We start from the raw sequence: 13,722 nt of genomic DNA, 5'->3' as shown, positions 1-13,722 counted from the left end.
TTTTCTCGTCCCTGGAAAATAAAATAGGGGCGACCCTTTGCCCGGTTTCGTGCAAGCCGAGCCCTCCCACGAGCGCGCACGTATCGTTGCCTCCGCTCCGCCTAGGGTTTTAGCCCTTCCCACCATCGTCCCACCCCGCGCCGCACCCCTCAACAAATCCCCCCGCCCCGCACACCCAATCCCCTTCCGCCCCCTACCCTACCACCACCCGCCGGGCGACCCGCGAGGCGGCGGCCGGCGCCGGGAGAGCCGAGATGGACAGGTACCAGAGGGTGGAGCGGCCGCGGCCCGAGTCCGCCATCGCCGAGAACGAGATCCGAATCACCGCACAGGGGCTTATCCGCAACTACGTCTCCTACGCCACATCCCTCCTCCAGGTCCGCTCCCCTTGGCCCCCCCTCCCCCTCCCATCCCCGTCGGTTCCGTATCTGCGTTGGTTCGAATCGGCGCGTTGTTGGTGGTTGCGGTGTGTGTTGTCCGTTTGGGTTCAGAAGAAGAGATGGCGTGATTCGCACGGCTAGTTCGGTTTGGTCTAATGGCGTCCCGAGGCTGCGTCGAACCGGCGTGTGTAGATTTGAACTAGGCCGATTGACGCACCAATTCGATGTTGGTATGTTGTGTGGTGTTCGGATTAATGGGTTGATGCTTTGAGATAATACTAGGAAGGATGGGTGGAGTCTGTACGATTTAGCATTTAATAATCCATTGTAAATCTGGTCCGATGTGTGTGATATTGAGATTCCTAAGTACGCGCCACTGGGTTGATATAGTCAAGGTTAATGCGCCTCAATCTGATACGTTGGTTCGGATTATTATTGCATACAGGGGATAGAAATTTAGCAATGTGTGGCTGTTTGTATTATATATTATCTGGGGTCTTCAATTGCTAATGCCTTGGAAACATAATTTCAAGTGTCTAATGGTGATGTTACAAAGTCCGTGGTGACGGGTGACTGCAGTTGGAGATCAGTTGTAAAACGTACCAGCCGTTGTGATATGGTGCAATGGTGTGTTCCGTTAGTTTTCTGTTAGTTACTTACCCCCCCTTGGATGCATTCATGATATGGGGGTGGACGTAGGATGTCTAGCAAAGGAGGTATATAACTATGCTGGGTTTGAATGATTCGGAATTTGATGCTGTTGCTAGTATTGTATTCCCTGTGATACAATAGCTGGACTGGCATTGGTAGCTTTGTATATCTCTGATATTTTTTTACTGTTTGATTCTTGACTCATGTTTAATATTTTGAATCAGGATCGAAAGATTAAGGAGATTGTTCTGAAAGCCATGGGACAGGCAATCAGCAAGTCCGTTGCTGTCACAGAGATTATCAAGGTGATTCTTCAGTTTTGTTTTTCTCATGTTATTACATGTCGCATTGGCCAGAAACCATATTTGACAGCTTTCTTTGAAAACAGAAAAGGATCCCTGGGTTGTACCAAGATACCAACATCAGTTCTGTCAGCATAACTGATGTCTGGGAACCTATTGAAGAAGGCCTTGTCCCGTTGAGTCTCCTTTTCTTTCTACCATCCTACCATCACATTAACTTCTGTTGCACCGAGGATTCTAATTTATTTCAATGTTTGCTTGTTCTGCAGATTGGAGATGACTCGACATGTTTCGATGATTTCAATAACTTTGTCTCCAGTAGATCTGGACCAGAACTCTCCAGGGTAATTTTGATGAATGCCTGTTATTATCTCAGAAGTCATGATTCTGTTTCAAATTACATTTCTAATTTATAAGGTCACTGTGCATGCATCCTGTTATGGATTTGGAAGATTAATATATTTTCTTGTAGGTATCAAACCCCATCTTATGTTGAGCAACCCAGGCAACAGCAGCGCCTTCAGCAGGCGCCACCACAGCTGCGTCAACCTCGCCAGCCACCAGCTGATTATGAAGGTATAATAGTGATAATTGGCTGTGTTTTTTGTGATTCAGTTCCTCAAACTTATGGCAATCCTGTTTTTGTTAGATTCCTATGCGCGGGGTCGTGGCAGAGGAAGGGTCCGCGGACGTGGTAGGGGTTGGGGTAGAGGAGGTTATGGTGGATATGGAAATAACCAAGGTGGGTATAACCAAGGAGGGTACAACCAAGGTGGATACAATCAAGGTGGATACAACCAAGATGGTGGCTACTATGATAATGGATACAACCAAGATGGTGGGTACTATGATAATCAAGGTGGATATGGTGGTGGATATGGCTACAACCAAGGCCGAGGAAACTACCAAGGTATATAAGGGTAGCTTGTAAATTTCTATTGCTTTTTTTAGAGGAATTTCTATTGCTGATATTGCTTATTTAAGATATTTGGATGCTCAATTGATTCAATGAACCAGAAAATGGTGGATATAATCGAGGACGGGGTGGTATCCGTGGAAGAGGCAATTGGAGTTACCGTGGGGGTATGGCCTGATATAACATATTTGTGTTTCTTGATTGAGTACTTTTATGAACTCATGTTCTGATCGGGTATTCCATAATGCATTTGCTCTTGTTTAGCTCTAGCCTTCCACATTGAAATCCTGCCCTTAAAATCACAATGTGTGAACATTTAAGTAACTCATGCATCCCATTATTCTTCACATGTGGTAGTTCCTCTTCTGATTGAGGACCTGATAATGTAACTGTCATGAATATACTCCCTCCGTTTCAAAGCATAAGGTATCCTCGTTTTATGTGCTTTTTATTTGACCAATAATCATAAAGGTGAAGATTGTTTGTATGAAATTAGCATCACTAGGAAGTGCTTTTCAATACGAATCTAACGATACTAACTACATATAATATAATCAAAATTTGGTTGCTCAATTTTTATGGTCAAAGCTTGTCTTGGAATACACGTGCGCCTTATTCTTTGAAACGGAGTACCTGTTCACTGTGTAAAAGGTTCGATGTCCATTTGAATATGTTGATTTTGTTCGACACACTCTGTTTACCTGTTAGTTTGTCATGCAAATCACCTAGTATTGTCCTAAAAATAATGACCATTTGAACTTCCTTTGTGGGTAATATTAATTCTGTATCTGTTCTGTTAATTTTTCTCATGTTCCATTTCAACTAGATATGTCAAAGGTTTTTTTTTAATATTGATCTTAATTTTTCTCATGTGCCATTTCATCATATCTGCTTGCAGGATATGAACGCGGCAGAGGTGGTGGTGCTCCAGGCGGGAGGGGATATGAAGGTGGAAGGGGATATGACCAAGCTCCTGCTGGAAGGGGCTACGGAGGCGGAAGGGGATATGACCAAGCTCCTGCTGGTAGGGGTGGATATGAAGGCGGAAGGGGATATGACCAAGCTCCTGCGGGGAGGGGTGGATATGAAGGCGGAAGGGGATATGGAAGGGCACGGGGAAGAGTAGCTCGTGGGCGAGGGTACTGAGCAAAGGCAGAAAATCCATGGGCTTCTGGTTCTCTATTTAAATGCATGCTTTTATAATATCAGGGGAAAGTGAAGTTATCCGAGGAATTTGTGTTGGAAGCTGTTGGTCGTGTGGGTCTTAGTAGTTTCCCCTGAGCGCGAGATTTCGTTGTGAGCACAATGCTTTTCCCAAGTTATCCTGTAATCATCTTTCAGTGTTGCTGCTGGCGAGGTTTGCTTGTTTTCCCAATGGTTAAAGAATGCTGAGCATGCAGCTCTATGTTCATGCCCGTCGTTATCTGATGGAACTATTACCTTATTGTTTATTCTATTTGTGCAGTTGTTTTTTTGTCCATAAGTGTCTATTCATTGAAACTACGAAAACTCAAATGGTGCACGCTCTATTGTTTAGGTTTGAGATGCATTTTTTTTCCAACTTGTTAGCTTTTGACCATACTGGCATGATGCCGTGCATTTCTTCATTGCAAGATTTATGTTGTCGTTGTCACTTGGTTGGATTTTGTGTAGCTTAGCACTTGATTGTTACTTGGATGGATTTTGTGTAGAGAAGTACTCCCTCTCTTCCTTTTTATAATTTTTTTATAATGCGTATAGATTTTTGGTATTTGTTTCAGAATATAAAATTGTAGCTTGGCTTTTTTTTTCATTACCCCCTCTACCGGTTAGCTTCCACACGACATGCATGAAAAAAAACCCATACAAAAGGAAAAAAATTAATTGAGATTTCTAATGCATGACCCCAACGATTCCTTAGATTTAGAAAGCATTGTTCTTCTTTTCTGAATAGTAGAACTTGACTTTGTTAATTTAGAAAGTCATCGATTTTCCTCATTTTACTCTGATCTCAAATCGTTAAGCCAGGAGATCTTATGTAAATAATACTCTTGCGCTAATTTCCGTGCCAAAAAATTATAGGCACTATAGAATGGAACGGAGAGAGTATGTATTTATAACTGGAAAACCGTAGTGATTGTTGAAGCTTCTTTTCCCAAGCTAGATATGAGGGGGATACAGACAGGTGGATAGGTGGTCCATCAGCAGCTGAGATTGCGCCAGCCATGGTAGGAAACTAGGAATGGTGCCCACGAGAAGAATTGCCGACATGTCGTGGACGCCCTGACGGAGAAAAGTATTTCAGATTACAAAGTCTGGGGAAGTGGGGAGTACACTACAAAGAACTATGGGATGCTCTGCCAAGTGCCAACGAGGTAGACGGTGGCCACAAAACCCATCTAGAGCAGCATACAGTAGCCAGGAGCGTCTCTGAGATTTCCGGCCCGATCCCGAGCCCCTCCAGCGGCGATGCCGGCCGGAGGTGGCGGAGGGGAGGCGCCGGAGTAGTTTTCCTAGGATAGGAGTAGATCCCGGCGTTTTGCCGGTTGTTTCTGGAGGTGGAGCTCTGGTTTCCCGGCCAGATCCAGGGCTGGCGGTGTGCTGGAGGCGCTCCTTGCTGCTCCGGCGGCCGGAGTCCAAGGCGCCTCTACCTCGTTCGACCTCCACAATAAGGCTCTCGCTCCTCCTCTCAAGCTTCTCACGGCGGTTTTTCTTCCGCTCCTGGCCGGCCTTGGTGGCGAGGAGGATCGGCGGAAGTCGTCGTCGATGCTTGATCTGGAAGTGTGTTATCACCAGATTTTGGCCAAATCAGGAGGTGGGCCGTAAGAGAGATGGGCTTGGAAGATTACACGTAGAAGATCTCTGAAGCGGCCTTGCACGAGGAGTTTGGGCTGGATTGCCCGTGTATCTTTAATTATGGTAGATTGTATCTTAGATTAAAAGTTAGAGTTTGTATCGTGCACGGTGGGGATTATTCCCACGTTAGAAAGTCCGCTGGACTATAAATATGTATCTAGGGTTTATGGAAAAAACAACCAACGTTCAACCAAACAAATCAATCTCGGCGCATCGCCAACTCCTTCGTCTCGAGGGTTTCTACCGGTAAGCGACATGCTGCCTAGATCGCATCTTGCGATCTAGGCAGCACAAGCTCCACGTTGTTCATGCGTTGCTCGTACTGGAAGCCTTGTTGATGGCGAGCAACGTAGTTATCATAGATATGTTAGGGTTAGCATAGTTCTTCGCGTAACATGCTATCGTAGTGCAACCCTTGCATGTCTAGCCGCCCTCACACCTATCTTAGGTGTGGGGCGGCACCCCGCTTGATCATTATTTAGTAGATCTGATCCGTTACGGTTGCTCCTTGTTCTACAAGGATTAGTTTAATATCTGCAATAGTTAGGCCTTACAAAGGGGGGGAGGATCCAGCGGCACGTAGGGTGTCGTTCGCTAGTCCTAAACAGGATGTTCCGGGATCAACTTCGTGTTGGTTTTTAGGCCTTGTTTAGGATTGGCTTACGATCACCGTGCGTGGCCGCGAGGCCCAACCCGGAGTAGGATGATCCGATTATGCGGTGAAAACCCTAAATCGTCGTAGATCTCATTAGCTTTATCTTGATCAAGCAGGACCACCATATATTCGTGCACCCCGTACGAATCATGGGTGGATCGGCTCCTTGAGCCGATTCACGGGACAACCCGAGAGCCGATCGAGGCTCGTATTTAATGTTTACGTGTATGCCATGCAGAAACTAAGCGAGGCATCTCCATCACCTTCCCGACCGGTATAGGTCGAGTGGCACGCCCTGCATCGGCATCGGACGTGTGACCGGAAGGCTTTGCGGGCCGTCGCTCGGAGGGACCTCAGCCAGCCGCAGCTCTAGGTTGTTCCCGGCTCTACGGTGTTGCCCGTCGCTGCCCGCCGGTGGGTTTCTGACGACAACACATTCTGGCACGCCCGGTGGGACGAGCTTCTACATCAACCACATCGCCATCTACATCTGAGATGGCGGACGGCACGCCAGTCACGTACGAGGATCTGACGGACGAGCTCAAGAAGAGGTATGACGAGATCAAAGTCACCCTCGAAGCCGACCTCATCGGCTCTTTTCAGAGAACCCGTTCACATGGCATCAGATGGAAGGGGTTCTCACCGCAAGGTGCACTCGATGGGATAGACCTCTCTGCCCCGTCGGAGGAACGCACCAGGTCCCTGCGGCGAGGAGATCAACTACTTGGTGGCTCACTCGCTACACCGCCACTCCGAGAACCTCGGTCAACACGTTGGAGCGTGTCGCTCTTCGCGTGATCCGAGGAGATCATGAGGCACCGGTACTCGCCGTCGGGACCAGCTCTCGGGATGCATCAAGGAGAGTTGCCACTCCAGTCCCGTCCACCGCTGCCATATGCGTTGGCAGCACCTGAAGTGCCGGCTACACCGGCATTCGTCGTCTACAAGATCGGTGGTGACCCTAGTGACTACCAGTTCTTGACCGAGGCGCCTAAGGAGATCCCTCACGGGTACACGTGCACGTATGTGCCAGATTGTGGCAACTGGGCACTCACAAACCAGGCTACAACATCATGGACTTCTGGGAAAACAGGAGGGACGTCAGCGACAGAGCTTGAGAAGCAGACGTGGCTAACTAAGTACGCCACCCCGACGAACCTCCATAGCTCAGCTCCTGCAGTTGGCTCAGAGCTGGAAAAGCAAACATGGCTGGCTAAGTACGCCACCCCGGCGAATCTTCGAATTCAACTCCTGCAGACCAGGCACAGCGGATCGGATCGGTACCATACCGAGAGACCGGTTCGGCATGGTGCCGAAAGGAGGGCAATCGGCTATTCCAAGCCGTACCCCGAGGACTACGAGATGATCCCGCTGCCACCTAAATATCGGCTCCCCGATTTCTCCAAATTCGGTGGATCGGATGGTTCCAGCTCCATCGAGCACGTCGGCCGATATTTGGCGCAACTAGGACCGGCTTCAGTGTCGGACCAACTACGCGTGAGGCTCTTCTCACAGTCCCTCACGAGATCGGCTTTCGGATGGTACACCTCTTTGCCACCAGACTCCATCCGGACTTGGAAGCAGTTGGAAGAGCAGTTCCATATGCAGTACCATTCAGAGGCTTCCGAGTCTGGCATTGCCGATCTAGCACAACTACGTCAGAAGCGCGGAGAAACTGTGACAGAATACATCCAGCGCTTCAGAATCTTAGGAACCGATGTTATTCGGTTCGTATAACCGAAAAAGAAGCGATCGAGTTGGCGGTAGCGGGCCTTGCAACACAGCTCAAGGACATGGCCTCCCAAGCGGATTATCCCTCGCCGGCGCACATGGTTCGAAACCGTCGGCATATGAACAGCGCCACCCGGACCTGTACCAAGACAAGTTCAAGCGTGCGGTAGTCCCGGTCGATGCGAGAGGAAGACGAAGTTCTCGCGGGAGACCAAGAGGTAGCGATGGCTGAATGGACTCGGGGAGGAACCCCCGTGTCCCGCAAATGGGTAAAGCCACCAGGCCCACCCGGGGGATTTGATTTTGACGTGACCAAGACCGAGCAAATCTTCGACCTCCTGCTCAAGGAGAAACAAGTTGACGATTCCCGAAGGTCTCAAATTCCCCACGGTGCAAGAGCTGAACGGAAAGCCATACCGCAAATGGCACAACTCGCTCTCCCATGCCACCAACGACTGCAGGGTATGGCGTCAGCACATCCAAGCGGCGATAGAAAAAGGGCGTCTAATTTTCAACCAGTACGCCATGAAGGTCGACACCCAGCCCTTTCCCGCCGTTAACATGGTGGAGTGTACTTACCCTGAAGGTTGCCAGCCAGGATCCTCGTTCAGCATCAACATGGTAGGACCTGGGAACCACTCTGGCAAAGATGGAGACGAGGGCAGCTGCTCTCGTAGCAAGGACACAGAGGAGGCCGCTCCACGCGATCGGCTCCGTCATGATGGCAAGCGCTACGTCACGGAGGGAGAAGTGAAGAACATGAGATATCAGCGACCCCTCTCTGATCACCTCCTCAACAAGTATGTGAGTCAGTATGACCAACGCCGACGATCCACAGATGATGATGAAGGAGATCGTCTGGCTAGAGAAGCCAGAAGACATCGTCGGCCCGATCGCGATGAGGAGGAGCACGAGCGCCGTGCCACGGAAAAATCAAGGGAGCAAGATGACGACGCCAGGCACTGGGACTGCCCCTTCTTCAGACACTGCTGGGATTCAGGAATGAGCCGATTGCCCACAATCGGCAATTGCCCAGAATGCAACCAGAAGAAGAAGGAGGCAGCCGACGTGTCTGTGTTCAAGCGCTTAGGGCCTCTCCCACCACAGAGCAAACGCGCTGAGTCCCCTCGGCCGGGCAGATCTCGAGGATTCCGAAGACGAGGGACAAGAAGAAGAAGAAGACAGGTACCACCGTCCAAGGTGGTGCCCTGACGGACTCAGCCGTTCACAAAAGCGCAGGGTTCAACGATTGCGCGGCCTGGAGGAAGCCGAAAGGTTATACCTGCATACTTTAAGGAAGGCACGACCTGATCCGGCTCGCGAAAGTTCAGCGGACCCTGGATGAAGAGGGTCGTCCACGGAAAATGGAGTGGCGCCCCAAGCAAAGGAAAGCCGATGATGAAACATCGGCTGGTACGAACATGGTGCTCGTCCTTCCGACGGAGCTTAGTGCACCACGATTCTACGATGCACTCAAGGTGGACGACAGCAGGCGCATCAAGTCAGAGGTTGGGCTGGTTTCCACCAGCCTGACCGAGTAGCAAGATTAAACCAATGAGCAAACGGGGCGAGGCTGATCCTTGTGATCGGCCCCATAAATTATGAAGGAACATTACAGAACCTTCAGTCAGCGCTCCAATGGATATGGAGGCCGATTCCAGCAATCGGCCAAAATTATCTTCACCACGTGTTCTGCTTGTGTTCAGCATCGATCCACTGGGCAGCGGCCATGTCGGCAGATGAAAGTCAGCACGAATCCTTGCGGAGCCGATGTGCAAGTGCAGTGCCCTGGCTAACCATAGAAGCCGATATCTGCAGTCATTTGGCAGATTCGGCTCGGGGGGCATACAGTCAGATGAACATGTGCAGATAAACGTGTGTAAACATGCGTGCAGTGGAACATTGGGGGCCGATGAACATTGGGGGCCGATTAAGAAAAATCGGCCGAATTAAAAAAAAAAAATTTGCGCAAGAAGCGAAGCCGATGCGTAGCCATCGACTCTAGTACACCTACACAAGACCAAGACCTACTGGTTATATGCTCAAAGTTCACGTCGACATCGACATTTAGTGGAAAAAAGCTGATCGACGATCTGTGCATCCTCGCCGGTATCCTCGCCTTGATTAAGGCTCGGGGGGCAGTTAACTTGGTAGATGCTCTGATTTGGGAGCCGATTGGAGTCACATCGACTGGCCCTGCATTATGATCTTCTCTGAAGTAGTAAGGTGTTGCAGAAGAAGACTACTGAAGCTATGGAGAGGAATCGGGAAAGGAAGCCGTCGGCTTTTACGAGTTTTGGACCGTCTCGAAAGGGACTGGATTCTCAAAATAGCCGATGAGTAGTCATCGGCTAAGGGATTGCGAAAAATTATGGTCGGATATCAAATCGCAGTCTAAAATTGAGAAGTGCTTGACCAACGGGCTAATCGGCATGTGAGTCCGGCTTCACGGGCGTCCAAAAGAGAAGAAATCCGATACGTTGCTATCGGTCTTGGCATAACAGGCGGAAGGAATGAAATTGGAGTAATTGAAGGATGAATTGAAAGAACAATTTCATTAATTCAAAGGAGCGGCTTTACAAGAAAGAGCCGATGGCTCTCAAAAGAGGGATCTGGTGCCTAGTGCACTGCTACTACTAGTCCTATTCTACTAGTCGTTGCTGTCCTCATCATCACCGCCGTCGATGTCGTCGGCGCTGCTCCCAGGAAGCTCCTCGTCGCTGCTGCCCCAGCCTTTGGTCGGAGCTTCATCTTCCTCGTCATCATCATCATCCTCGCTGTCCGCCCAAGAGCGGAAGCGTTTCGTCGGCGGGTACCCGGCGGAAGAGGAAGATTCATCTTCCTCCTCCTCTTCTCCTTCTTCGTCGTCATCTTCGTCCTCGCTGTCCGCCCACATGCGGGAGCGCTTCTTCGGCGGGAGCTTGGCGGAGGGGGAGGCCTTGGCCTTCGCTGCTTCTCCTTCTTTCTTCTGATTGTCGGAGGAGAGGGGGTTCACCTCGGAGTGAAGGTTGTCCTCGTTCTTCCTCTTCGGCGAGGATTGGAGGGGGAGGCCTGAGAGGGAAGAGGAAGAGGAAGACATTGCTACGAGGAGGAGGGGGTTTTTTGGTGCCGATAGCTAGAACAGAGGAAGGTGATGAAGAGGGCTAATCGATCGGCACAGTTAAATAATGGAAGCCTGGTGGAAATTTAATGCCATTACGGTTTCGAGGAGATGACGCCGAGCTATCGAATTTTGCGAGAGAAGCCGAGAAGACGAGGCATAACGATAACGGATACCGCAACGGCTCGCTGCTCCGCCACGACATGACCCTTCGAGAGGAAAAACGAGTGGTTTTGGAATTATCATTGCCAAAACCGGGGGGCATGTGTTATCACCGGATTTTGGCCAAATCGGGAGGTGGGCCGTAAGAGAGATGGGCTTGGAAGATTACACGTAGAAGATCTCTGAAGCGGCCTTGCACGAGGAGTTTGGGCTGGATTGCCCGTGTATCTTTAATTATGGTAGATTGTATCTTAGATTAAAAGTTAGAGTTTGTATCGTGCACGGTGGGGATTATTCCCACGTTAGAAAGTCCGCTGGACTATAAATATGTATCTAGGGTTTATGGAAAAAACAACCAACGTTCAACCAAACAAATCAATCTCGGCGCATCGCCAACTCCTTCGTCTCGAGAGTTTCTACCGGTAAGCGACATGCCTGCCTAGATCGCATCTTGCGATCTAGGCAGGACAAGCTCCACGTTGTTCATGCGTTGCTCGTATCGAAGCCTTGTTGATGGCGAGCAACGTAGTTATCATAGATATGTTAGGGTTAGCATAGTTCTTCGCGTAACATGCTATCGTAGTGCAACCCTTGCATGTCTAGCCGCCCTCACACCTATCTTAGGTGTGGGGGCGGCACCCCGCTTGATCATTATTTAGTAGATCTGATCCGTTACGGTTGCTCCTTGTTCTACAAGGATTAGTTTAATATCTGCAATAGTTAGGCCTTACAAAGGGGGGAGGATCCAGCGGCACGTAGGGTGTCGTTCGCTAGTCCTAAACGGGATGTTCCGGGGATCAACTTCGTGTTGGTTTTTAGGCCTTGTTTAGGATCGGCTTACGATCACCGTGCGTGGCCGCGAGGCCCAACTCGGAGTAGGATGATCCGATTATGCGGTGAAAACCCTAAATCATCGTAGATCTCATTAGCTTTATCTTGATCAAGCAGGACCACCATATATTCGTGCACCCCGTACGAATCATGGGTGGATCGGCTCCTTGAGCCGATTCACAGGACAACCTGAGAGCCGATCGAGGCTCGTATTTAATGTTTACGTGTATGCCATGCAGGAAACTAAGCGAGGCATCTCCATCACCTTCCCGACCGGGTATAGGTCGGGTGGCACGCCCTTGCATCGACGATCGGACGTGTGACCAGAAGGCTTTGCGGGCCGTCGCTCGGAGGGACCTCAGCCAGCCGCAGCTCTAGGTTGTTCCCGGCTCTACGGTGTTGCCCGTCGCTGCCCGCCGGTGGGTTTCTGACGACAACAAAGTGGCAGGGGCTGATTGCCTCTTGGTGCTCCGGCGCGGCACCATCTGGCGTGTCGCCGGCAGCCTCCCTCCAGATCCGTGGTGGATCTTGGATTGGAGCCTACCGACGGCAAGGCCCTTCGATAAGGCGCCTAGGAGTTGGTAGCAGAAGAAGAAGACTGCCTCCTTGCCTCTTTGGCCGGCCATGGTGGCGGTGGAGGTTGGCTTGGAGGCGGACATTTGGGTATTTCTCACCTGGCCGGCCGTGGAGGCGAGGGGGTTAGTGATGCCCAGCAGTCCATGCTTCTCCCTCTTCTTGCCGACGCAGTTCTTATCACTGCTGGCTCTCTCTCGCGTCTATCAAACCCCATGGTGGTGGCTTGATCTCGGGATTTGAATGCTGGAGGTGATGTTCGATGAGCAGCTTCTCTCCGACGTCTCAATGGAGGTTTCTTCGTCTTCACGTCGGACCCAACGACAGTAGGGTTGTCGCTCCACTGCTGCTTTGCTCTGGATGGCGGTGTTCTCCTGTGCTGCGTTTTCCAAGTGGCATGATCCCCGGAGACGCGGCTGTAGTCCGTCGTCGGAGCGCAACCTGGAAGAGGAGGAAGAATGAGGACTTGATTGCGTTTTCTAGATTTCTCTAGGGGCCTCTTTGCTTTTTCCTACATCCCTGTGTAATTCCTTGTACTCTATAGGGTCTATTTGTACTCCAGGTTCTTTAATAGCAGCTTTTCCGGGTGTTCCCACCCGAATATTGTTAAAAAAAACCCATCTAGGGTTCCGTTCCCTTTGTCGAAGACATCGTTTCACCACTGTTGGTCTTGGGCCCTTGGAGGTGTGGCGGACCATGGCCTCTCGCCGGCTGGAAGTTTACTTTCATTTTTCAGGTTGTTTCTCGGTGTCTTTTGAGGGATGTTGAGGCGGCGGCTACATTCTGAAGTCAGAATAAGGTCTTTCTCGTTCTATCTTAGCTCCAGCAGTGCGTCTAACACTAGCGGAGGATACATGGAGCCGTGTGCCTGTCTGATCTACTGGAATCCGGTCGGTTTTCGTGTTCGTTCATCTAGTTTCATGCCAGTCTCTTCCGATCTACGGTTATCATTATTGGTGATAGTTGCTTCTCTGATGCGCTGGTTCTTTGGGGTCTTAGCATGACGATTTCTCGTTCGTCTACTACAACATGTTTTACTCTGACAAACTTTGACCGACTCTAGCGGTGATGGAGGGGCGAGGACGGTGATACGTCTCCAACGTATCCATAATTTCTTATGTTCCATGCTAGTTTTATGACAATACCTACATGTTTTATTCATATTTTATATCGTTTTGATGCATTTTCCAGAACTAACCTATTAACAAGATGCCGAAGTGCCAGTTCCTATTTTCTGCTGTTTTTGGTTCCAGAAAGGCTGTTCGGGCAATATTCTCGAAATTCGACGAAACAAAAGCCAAACATCTTATTTCACCAAGACGGACCAGAACACCGAAGGGGACCCGGAGAGGAGGCCCAGGGCCCCCACACCATAAGGCGGCACAGGTGGCCCCCTGGTTGCGCCAGCCTATGGGGTGGGCCCCCAGGCACCCCCTTGCGCCGCCTCTTCGCCTATAACGTCCCTCGCGACCTAAAAACCCGATACCAATTGACGAAACTCCAGAAAGACTCCAGGGGCGCCGCCGCCATCGCGAAACTCCGTTTCGGGGGACAGAAGTCTTTGTTCCGGCACACCGCCGGGACGG

General features: G+C 50.2%; 1 protein-coding gene across 1 annotated transcript; it reads left to right on the top strand.

Annotated features, from left to right (window-relative positions):
- The first annotated feature begins 214 nt into the window (after nucleotides 1–214).
- On the top strand, nucleotides 215–3,713 carry LOC124704212 (glycine-rich protein DOT1-like). The gene is made up of 8 exons (XM_047236451.1): nucleotides 215–377; nucleotides 1,256–1,336; nucleotides 1,420–1,508; nucleotides 1,603–1,677; nucleotides 1,806–1,909; nucleotides 1,983–2,243; nucleotides 2,351–2,416; nucleotides 3,148–3,713. Exons 1-8 carry the CDS (start codon nucleotides 255–257, stop codon nucleotides 3,393–3,395), a joined length of 1,047 nt encoding a protein of 348 aa, XP_047092407.1. The 5' UTR covers nucleotides 215–254; the 3' UTR covers nucleotides 3,396–3,713.
- The last annotated feature ends 10,009 nt before the right edge of the window (nucleotides 3,714–13,722 follow it).

The sequence above is a fragment of the Lolium rigidum genome, chromosome 3 (assembly GCF_022539505.1).
Source record: "Lolium rigidum isolate FL_2022 chromosome 3, APGP_CSIRO_Lrig_0.1, whole genome shotgun sequence".
In the NCBI taxonomy this organism is placed as follows: Eukaryota; Viridiplantae; Streptophyta; class Magnoliopsida; order Poales; family Poaceae; genus Lolium; species Lolium rigidum.
This window is presented reverse-complemented; position numbering and strand designations above follow the sequence as displayed.